Source organism: Myotis davidii, unplaced genomic scaffold, assembly GCF_000327345.1.
Source record: "Myotis davidii unplaced genomic scaffold, ASM32734v1 scaffold415, whole genome shotgun sequence".
NCBI lineage: Eukaryota > Metazoa > Chordata > Mammalia > Chiroptera > Vespertilionidae > Myotis > Myotis davidii.
Window position 1 is genome coordinate 4,782,691 of NW_006287951.1, and position 10,272 is coordinate 4,792,962.

A 10,272-nucleotide genomic window follows, 5' to 3' on the forward strand; every position below is an offset into this window, starting at 1 on the left:
GCTCAGAAAAACGACCTCATTCCTCATGCACAGAGGATGGTGTAGTTTATGATTAACAGCGAGGGCTAGGGAGGCAGAGTGACCCGCATTTGAATCCTGGAAATGTCATGTTCTTCCTGGGTCTTTGGAAAAGTTAATTAGCCTCTCAGAGCCTCAATTTCCTCATCTATAAGATAGTCATATCAATTTGGTTCTTTATGAAGACGGTACTCCTCCCTACACAGATGGTTGCCGGGATTATGTGAGGTAGGTGAGATGAATGCTTCCTGGACCACAGTAAGAACTCAAGGGACCAAAATTCCTTCAGAAATTGAGACTGATTCTCTCAAACTTCTCTGGTTAAACTGTCCAGCCACTCCCCTTTGGCGACCTCAGTGATCTAAGAGGTCCAAGAATCCTGCAGCTGTATTGCTGGCTAGCTCAGTGCGGATGCTATGCTCCAGGGCACTGTTCAGTTGGCTGTGACCCAAAGGCATGTGTGTTCAGGGGGCGTGGGCAGGGATAGGTGTAGAATCCAAAGGGGAAACAGAGAGGACAGGCATGGCCAGATGCAGTGGGTGGAACCTGGAGAGTTGAGTCAATCACGTTCATAGCCATCATCTCCCCACTCAGGTACACCTTTGGTTCGGCTCTGTTCGTGGGCTGGGTTGCTGGAGGCCTCACGCTAATTGGGGGAGTAATGATGTGCATCGCCTGCCGGGGCCTGGCACCCCATGAAACCACGTGAGTTTCCCCATCCCCAATGTAATCAGAGGTCTGATTGGGTCCATTTTAACATATAATTCCCAGCCAGAATGGTCAGTCCAGGCATATGGAGTAACATTGTTGAGCATGAACCTTCTCTTTTATGGAGGATAGAAAAAACAGGAATAGGAATATTTCTACCTGAGCACATTTAGGTGCGATCCTATTTGAAGGGGGGAAATCATCCAGGAGGTCCCTCTGGCTCCAGTATTCTGTAACTCAATGGCTCTCAGCTTGGAGCAATTTTGCCCCCCGGGGATATCTGGCAACATCTGAAGACACTTTGATTGTTACAACTTTGGTGGGTGGGGGGATAGGTGATACTGGCATCTAGTGGGGGGAGGCCAGGGATGTTGCTAAACATCCCACAATGCACAGGCAAGCCCCCATAGCAAAGAAGCATACAGCCCAAATGCCAATAGTACTGCTATTGTGAAACCTTGCTGTAGCTCCATAAATGGGCCGGATTTGAAGACCTGGATCACAGTCTGGTCCTGCTGTTAACTAGCCCTGCGACTGCCAGCAAATCATTTGTTCTCTCTGGACCTCTGTTACTGCACCCATAAACTGCCCAGGTATACAGGTTTCCTGGGATACTGGACTTTCGGTGCTAAAACTGACACATTCCAGGGTAAATGAGGTGCTTTGTCCTCCTACCAGATACGTCTATGATCCTGGAATGTTTCTTTGTCTTTCAGTTACAGAGCCGTGTCTTATCACGCCTCGGGCCCCAATGTCGCCTATAAGTCCGGAGGTATGAAGGCCAGCACTGGCTTTGGGCCCACCACCAAAAACAAGAAGATATACGATGGGGGTGCTCGCACAGAGGACGAGGTACAGTCTCATCCTTCCAAGTATGACTACGTGTAGCACTCCAAGACACCTGACATGGGCAGAAGAAAACCCCAAGTAGAGCTCACCCAGAAAACAAGGACATTTTACCTTGATTCCTGATGGCTTTTGACTCCCTGCTGGAAGTTAGAAAAGCATTGATTTCACCTATGAGGAAGCCAGATGGTCTTAGCCACATGTCTCTGTCTCTAAATATTCCATCACAAAACAACGAGTTATCAGATATGAATTGGAGCCTATAGCTCACATTTTCCAATCCTCTATTTCTTTTTTTTTAAATATCTTCCTAATCTGATTATAGAATCTGGTTTGAATTCCTATCTGACACTTGAATGATTTAGACAGACACTCCCTCCTCCTTCTAGCCAATAGCCCATTGATGATCTATTTCTCAACTCATCCCCCCGCAGAACAATTCTGAAAGGAAAAAAAGAGTCTGTTAAAAGATATCATTTCCTGCTACTTTTGCCTCTACAAACACTGATTGGAGAAGAGGACAGAGGGGAAATGTGTTTGTAATGTCTCTAGCTCCTTATCTGAGTTTTCTTATCCTGTGATCTTAAATGGACCAAAGTGATTTCAGTTTGAAGAAAGCAACGAAGCTTTTCCACTTCTTTTGGCATCTGCTCATTCCAGCAAGACTCTCCCCAGGTTTCCTGTGCCCCCCCCCCCCCACGGTGAGTCCCCCTTCTGCCACAGGCCAGAAAGCATCCCTAGAAGAACGAGAAGAGGTGGTTGTTGTTTTTTGCTTCTCTAAATATATTTGATATTCTACGTATAGTTAGAATAAATAATGTATTAGTAAAATGATACACCATCTCTGTGAAGTAGCCTCACTGCAACGCATAGATAAAAAAAAATGAAAAACTAATTACTTTGATGTTGTCTATATTGTACTTTGTGAAAATCACACTTACGTCCAAATTTCATAAAATGCTCACTGATCCTAATTCCCTTTGAAGTCTCCACGACTCAGCTGAAAATAACAGAATCAGTGTAACCCATATAAAAACCAAATAATGGCACACAACCGATCTAGGAAGTGAGTTGAACTAGTTTTGTTGTTGTTATTTCAAGTGATGAGCATGAATGTAATGTTATGTTTCCAAGTGCTACATGTCCACATTTGCAGGGCTACAGGCCACTGTTGGCTGACAGTAGACTCACTTGGCGCTGTGGCCAGCTTTGTTACCCAGAGAGCAGTTCCCTTCACTAAACTGACCTACAGTGTTTAGACCTCTGAATGTTTAAGAGCCGAAAGCTCTTTGCAGCCACACACCTTCCCTGTGTTTACATCAGAACTGCAGAAAGCCTACATTCTTTCCAGGCCACCAGGATTCCATCCCAGCACCAGAGCTAGAATAGGCCCCCTGGAAAACTGAGGTATGGGTAAGGGTGGAGGGGATCTGACCATTGAGTTATTATTTGGGGGGGAAGGAGAGTGGGGGAGGGAAAGACATGTCCTAACTCAATAGTGCATATAAAAGTGACCTCCAAGAAGATGGGTGAATATTCAGAGGATCTTTAGGCTGGACAGGCTATATCTGGGCAAAGACCAGATCAGGGCCCATTAAACAGAAATGAATTGTGTTCACTAAGAGACCCTTCTGGCTGAGCTATCAATGGTTTTAGATAAAATCAAATAGAGTACGCATGGAATTCGTTGTCTAAGCTGGGGTAAATGATGAACACAAATTAATTCAAAAATAAAAAGTGGGGGTGGGGTGGAGGAAGAGGAAGCTGAGAATCTAGGGCATGGAGATTGTTAGGGGTCCTCAGGATTTGAGTTGAAAGCGTTGGGGCACAGTGAGCTCTCTCCCTCCTGCCACCAGAAAGTCCCTGGTCGGGTGTGAGACACTGGGTGTGGCTCCGTTGGGTTTTAATTAGCATAGTCTCTGTGTAACACTTAATTGTTTAAAAGTCTCCAAGTAGTTAGACTGTGTTTTGTAATTTTGTTTTGTTGCTCTCTCAATTGTATATGCATTGAATATTGACCTGCATGTTTTGTTACTTAAATATTAAAAACACTTAACTCACATTCGGACAGCTTCTGTTCTTTCTTTCTAAGCTCTGGGAAGTGGAGGTGGGAGTCTTGGCACCTCAAAGCTGAGTGCCTCTCCCTGGCACTGAAAGTCCTGCATTCCAGGGAACCCCTTGGCCTCCAGCAATAGGAAATCTGGTCACCATATGCCAGGCCTCCATAGCGAATAGAAAGACATGCCAACCAGGGTGGGCCTGGCTCCACACCTCACTCTCTTTCCACCTCGTCAGAGTGAATCCCACTAAACAGGCACAATACACACATACATATGCAGGAAAGAAGAAAAGAAGGAAGGAAGGAAAGGAGTAAATCTACTTTACACAAAAAAGATATTTGCTTATTAAGCCAAAAAGCCTAATACTTAAAACAACATGGTACTGCCCTAGCTGGTTTGGCTCAGTGATTGGAGAGTGAGCCCACGGACTGAAGGGTCGCTGGTTCAATTCTAGTTGAGGGCACGCACCTTGGTTACAGAGTGGATCTCTGGCCCTGGTCCTGGTCGGGCACGTGCAGGAGGCAACCAATTGATGTGTCTCTTTCACATACTTATTTTTCTCTCTGTCTCTCCCTGCCACTCTCTCTAAAACTCAATAGGGGGAAAATATCTTCCAGTGAGGCTTAACAAATAAAAACCTAGTACTATAAAATTCCAATCATTAATTCTCAAGTTTAAAAAAAAAGTAAAGCAAGAGCAAATCTATTGTAAATGGTGGACAGACAGATGGTAGGGATGAGTGAAGACATCAGGCTAGCTGGTCCCTCTGAGCTGACACATTCTGCCTCTGCAAAGCACCGAGTACGCTGTGCAATGTGTGTGCACTTTTAAGGGCTCCTGGACCAAAGAGGACTATGGTGTGATGCCACCTGTTAGGACAGGGAACGAACCAGGATCCCCAAAGTGTACTGTGTGCAGGCGGGTTTGGGCGGAGGTCATTTCATGTCAGCACTAATCTTAGGTGGGAGCTCCCAACACTGTCCGGGATCTGAGTCAGTTTGCACCGCCATTGAGAGTGTTCCCATTCCTTTCTTGTCTCAAGTGGAGCTGGATCGGACCTGCTCACTCTGGTCTCAGGCCGTTGACCAGTCCAGGCTTTCCCTGTTATCAAAGCTGCCGCCTTGGGCACTTGTTGACAATAAAAAAAAAAAAAACTTATTTATTTTGTTCAACAAGCCAACTTGAATCTCTCCAAAGAATTTTTTGAAAAGTAAAACATCAAACATATTAAGCATGTGGGATTCTGCTGCCCATACTTATTGCCCCAAGGAGGACTGTTGCCATGGGAATGGCTCTGTAAGGAGAACGGAGCTGGGCTGAAGGTGAATAAAATACCATAATGGAGCACAGGCCACCCAGCCAGCCAGCCCCTTATGCTACTTGGAGTGTTTACCCAAGTCTTAGGAGTTAAATCATAATGAAGAGAGAGTGAGAGGAACAAAAATGTCCCACTGCAACAAACACGTTGAGGGATGGGGGTGGGGGTCAGCATGTGAGTGGAGATCTGTTGGAAGTCAACAGTGAGTATGACTATCTTTCCCTGAAGGCTGGCAGAACCCTCCAACCAGTAGCTTTTGTGTGGACAGACCCGTCCCAACCGTCTGCAGAGGGGCACAGCCAATGGAGCAGACAGAACTCAATGAAGGGTTCACCAAAGAATTGGTGTCAGGATGATCCTCACGGTCTCTGGCAACAGACTCTGAGACTCTGCATGGCTCATTATCTGTGACCCAGCAGTCTCATTCCTCGGAATCTGCCCAAAGGAAATCATTCTGACTCTTAAAAAAAATAAAAAAGGTTGTGATTCAAGGCTAAGAAACTATATGCGGAAGGATGGTATGTGGAAAACGTGAAGAGAAACTTGGCCCTGTTATCATTCTAGATACATGTTTTCCCCGGTGCAAGGAATCCCACAGAAAGTGGTGCACAAAAGCTGAACAAAGATAGAGCTTTGACTTCTACAAAAGCAAAATTCAATCCATACGAACGAATAAGTTCTCCAGTCGCAGAATGTGTAAAAGTTCTGTGCACTGGCCAGGTTCTCATTACTGCCAAGGGCTTATGTGCAAGAATGTGTGGGAAAAAGGTTTTCGCTTATTATTTTTGTTAATCCTCACCCGAGGACACGAAATGGAACCTACAACTCTTCAGTCTGTGGGACAATGCTCTACCCACTAAACCAAACCAGCCAGGGTTGTGAAAAAGGTTTTAGAGGGTAAAGACTACCAGTAAACATATTGCATTGATGAAGTTTCTGGCTTTCTGTATAAGTTTACTTTCTGCCTGGGATTTTCAAGGCATAATATAGGTGTTCAAGTTACAAAGTAACATGTTTTAAGCCAAATAATTAACTTTAAACCAAGGAAGTTGATGGGTATTCATTCTTTGGCTCTTAAGAAATTCTGAATAACACAGTGTAACTAGTCCTCTGCCTGAAGTTGTTCTTTTCCTTACAATCATTTTATTGAGCTGAAATAAGTGACAAATTTAACTTTTTCTTTAACATCACGTAATTGTTATTATCCTCTCCATCTGCTTTATTTATAGATATTGCAAATGTGAGGAGATTGATATTTTGCCTTGAACTTGGCATTCAGACTTAAAATTCTTCCCTCAATTCCTTGTTGGTTGCATAGTTCTTAGAATCAGCAGTCCCTTGATTAATTGCATTTTGCAAAGTATTTAAATATCTGAGACCATTATAGCTGAATGGTTCCTAAGTACTTAGCCCCGACCCCAATCAAACACAAATTGTATCTGTGACTTTTTATTTGTTCCTGAAGCCAAAATACCAAAACCTTTTTTATGAGTACAAGAACACAAGGAACACCCCACATGGGTCCAAATAAATTCACTGGATTTCAGGAAAACAGGTATTCCATGCATTACCTTGAATTCAAACTGGCATGAAAGATAGAAGTGTTCATCCACGATGATATGTCATGTAAATGAATCACCACTCTTTGGGAAAGCTCTTTGAAGCAGGACCAAGCCTTTTTTTAACTCTCCTTCCCTTCTCCACCAAATAATAAATAAATAAATAAATAAATAAATAAATAAATAAATAAATAAAACAAAGTTGGGGGGGGAATGCTGTGAGCACAAAGAAGTGCAACATGGGGTTGTTTTTAATTCTCCAAAACTGGTAAAAGGGGCGGGGGGTGCGGACAGATCTTAATCCTAACAGCAGGGGAGAAGTTACACTATGTTGCAGCAGCATAACAATATATTCTGCGGACCGTTAAGTGTTTAAAAATTTTTTCATAACTGATGGAGAATTTCTCATCCTTTCATGTTACAAGAAAACCATCATTGTAAGTACAATATGATCTGAACCATGGGGAAAACAAGCAAGAATCTGGAAGGAAATGCATCAAACTGTTAACAGTTCTTGGCTTTAAGTGCCGAGATTGGGTTAAGTTTATTTTCTTCTGTTCTGTCTTTCTAAACTTTCTCTAATGGGCATGTCATTTTTATGTTTGCAATAGCAAACTTTTTAGAAGACCCAATACATGTTTTCTTACCTCATAGGCACTCCCAAACCTCCTTGCTCTTGTCTCCTTTTACTATAGAACCTGGAAAAGCTCAAATGGCCGCTTTGCCAGCCATCTTTGTCTCGGCACAGGTCTAGCCAATGAGAGGTGAGTGGAAGTCAGAGCCCTGGCCTTTGTGGACCCTTCCTCCGTCTTTTTGTCTAGAATGTAGACGTAGTGAGTGATAGGGGCTGCAGGAAGCATCTGGGGACTAAAGCAGAAAGGTCTAGAGAATCAGAGATGCTGGCTGTTAACACTATCAGAATCAGAGATGCCGGTTGAGCCAATGCCAGCAGCTGACAGGTATTGAGACCGTAAATAGTGTTGGAGAAAGCTGTGTGGCCGCAAGGACAAGAGCAGAGTTCCTCAACAGTATCATGTGGGGAGAGGTTGTAAATACAAAAATTATAGAGCATGTGAGAAAACAAAGCAGGATAAGAAAACCACCAGATGCAACAACCAAGAAATACCACTTCTCAGGTTCGACAGCTAATTGGAAAATTTAAGAGACTGGAAAATAAGAATACTGTAAATGTTTCTCAATAAAGACTTGAAGAAGAAAGAAGAGGTGGTATTTTTTTATTCTTTATTTTATTTTTATTGATTTCAGAGGGGAAGGGAGAGGGAGAGAGAGATAGAAACACCAATGATGAAAATCATTGATTGACTGCCTCCTGCACACCCCCCACTGGGGATTGAGCCTGCAACCCAGGCATGTGCCCTTAATTAACTGTGAACCCAGGGCCCTTCACTCCACAGGCCAATGCTCTATCCACTGGGCCAAACCAGCTAGGGCAAGAATAGGTGGTATTTTTAAATGAGCCAAATAAAATGCTTAAAATTTTAAATATAGTCATTGATATAAGAATCATAGTTAAGCTAAAATAGTGTTCTAGACACAGCAATGGTGACTTACAGGAGCAAATAAAGAAAGTGATACAACGCAAACAGAGATAGAGATATAATAAGTAAAAAAGAGTTTAGCTACATGACACACAGGATGAAGAGCTTTGACATGTACTTAATTCAATTTTAAAAAGAATAATAGAATGGAAGAGAGGAAACACCATTAGACCTAACAAAAGACATATGTTGAAAACACAGTCTCCTGAACAGAACTGAGCTTATACTTAACTACATTGTTGTGAAAATGAAGAATATCAGCAATGAAAAGACCAACTTAAAATAAATAAAGAAGAAAATTATTTATTACAAATCTTTGATAATGAGACTGGCTTCAGCACAACAAATGCCAGAAAACTCTGTAATCATATATTCAAAGTTCAGAGGGAAAAATAGCTGTCAAACTAGAATTTTATACCCGGCTAAACTATCATTCTAAATTAAGGGCAAGATGAAAAGTAGTAACTATGATCAAAGCTTTCAAGGAACCAACATAAAAGATACTGTCATTTTCAGCTGGCATTTTTATCAGCTGGCATTTTTGTGTCAGCCCCTCAGGATTTTCCCCATCAGAAAGAGCCAGGTCTGAAGAACTGAAGATTCTATTGACCCTATTGAATGGGGAATCTCAGGGAAATACCAGAGGAGATTTTATCTAGACATTCAAGAACAGGTGGACCTTGAAGAGCAATCATCAGCTTAGCATCAGTGCCCTTTATCCATCTGGAATTTCTTCAGTAGTTTGAGAACAGCAAAGACAAATATACTAGCCATGCAGAGGGCCCAGCTTAAACTTACACTATGCTTACCCTGGATTGCAAACATATATCTGGTTAAGTTTTTATGCAAAGGGCAGAAAACCCACTCCATGATTCTGGCTCTCTCTTCCTTCTGCTGACTCACCAACTAAAAATGGTTTTCCTACCCGGACCCAACTCTATATGATATTTTAGTTCAGTTCCTACTACCACCAAAGCATAATCCATGTTTCTCTCGGTTTAAATTCTTCTCAAGAGAGGCTGACTGACCACTAGCCAATGAGAAATGGCCATTCCTCTGTGAAGGGTGCACCTCGGATTCTATCAGTTCTGCCCCTGTATAGCAGAAACTGTTGGCTTGCCTACTCAATAACAATTCTACTATTACCACCTTTACTTGCTAAGAAAGTGTATCCACCTCTCCCTCCTCTGACCCTATCCTCAGCGCAAAGGATATACATTCTGTTGCTGTAAGTCAATTATAGTGACTAAATCTCCTTCCAGTGATAGTTTAAGCAGTGGTCGGCAAACTGCGGCTCGCGGGCCACATGCGGCTCTTTGGCCCCTTGAGTGTGGCTCTTCCTAAGCCTGAGGAGGACCCTAATTAAGTTAATAACAATGTACCTACCTATATAGTTTAAGTTTAAAAAATTTGGCTCTCAAAAGAAATTTTAATCGTTGTACTGTTGCTATTTGGCTCTGCTGACTAATGAGTTTGCCGACCACTGGTATAGGGGAAAGAGCATACGGCCTAGTTCTAACTAGTGCGTCGTTAAAGAAAATCTGTTTGAGGAGTCTTAGAAAGATTTCTTCATTCTTAATGAGAATACAGCAAAACAGAGCCCTATCTCCCAAAATATACACACACATGCACACAAACACACATTTTTCCTCCATCTAAGCATAGCTGTGACTAGATGTGATGATTGAAAGTACTAAAGCCAGGTTGCTACCAGCCAGAAAATAAAGCCAACTCATGGAGTAGGCTAGGACAAGAGAAGCCTGGGGAAGTGGAGCCAGAGTTCTAATTTATGCTCCTCATCGGCAGACATCCCACCGCTGAACTTTTTGTAATGTATGATAATTAACTTCTTTATTACTTAACTCAATTTTGGTTGGGATTTGCTATTACTTAAAGCCAATGCATCCTAATCAAAACGAGCATAGACCCACAGGCCAGGCTTTATCAGAGACCAGGGGTAGTACAACTCCCACGCCACACAAATACCCACTGTGTCACATGGGTTTGGTGGACTTGGGGAGCATGAAGGCTGAAGAATATCGTAGGATATACCATCTCAAGGGAAGAAAAGTGATAAACAACAAGTTTACCTCAAGGATAAGCAGGGATGATTCTGGATGCAGTGTGATGGTTGTCATTTTGATTGTCCTCTAATCTAGGATGCATAGACTTGTATCTGAGTTCTAGGGCAAGTGCACTGAAAA

At 42.7% G+C, this 10,272-nt stretch overlaps 1 protein-coding gene across 2 annotated transcripts in view; it reads left to right on the top strand.

Annotated features, from left to right (window-relative positions):
* The window catches only part of CLDN18 (claudin 18), an 18,419-nt gene extending 16,794 nt beyond the window's left edge, over positions 1–1,625 (top strand). The window contains exons 4-5 of one of the 2 annotated variants that reach the window (XM_006759818.1): positions 613–723; positions 1,443–1,614. In XM_006759818.1, coding sequence (XP_006759881.1) covers positions 613–723; positions 1,443–1,614 — 283 coding nt within the window. Of the gene's footprint in view, positions 1–612; positions 724–1,442 lie in introns of both variants that reach the window. The other variant, XM_006759817.1, reaches the window with a different exon arrangement.
* The last annotated feature ends 8,647 nt before the right edge of the window (positions 1,626–10,272 follow it).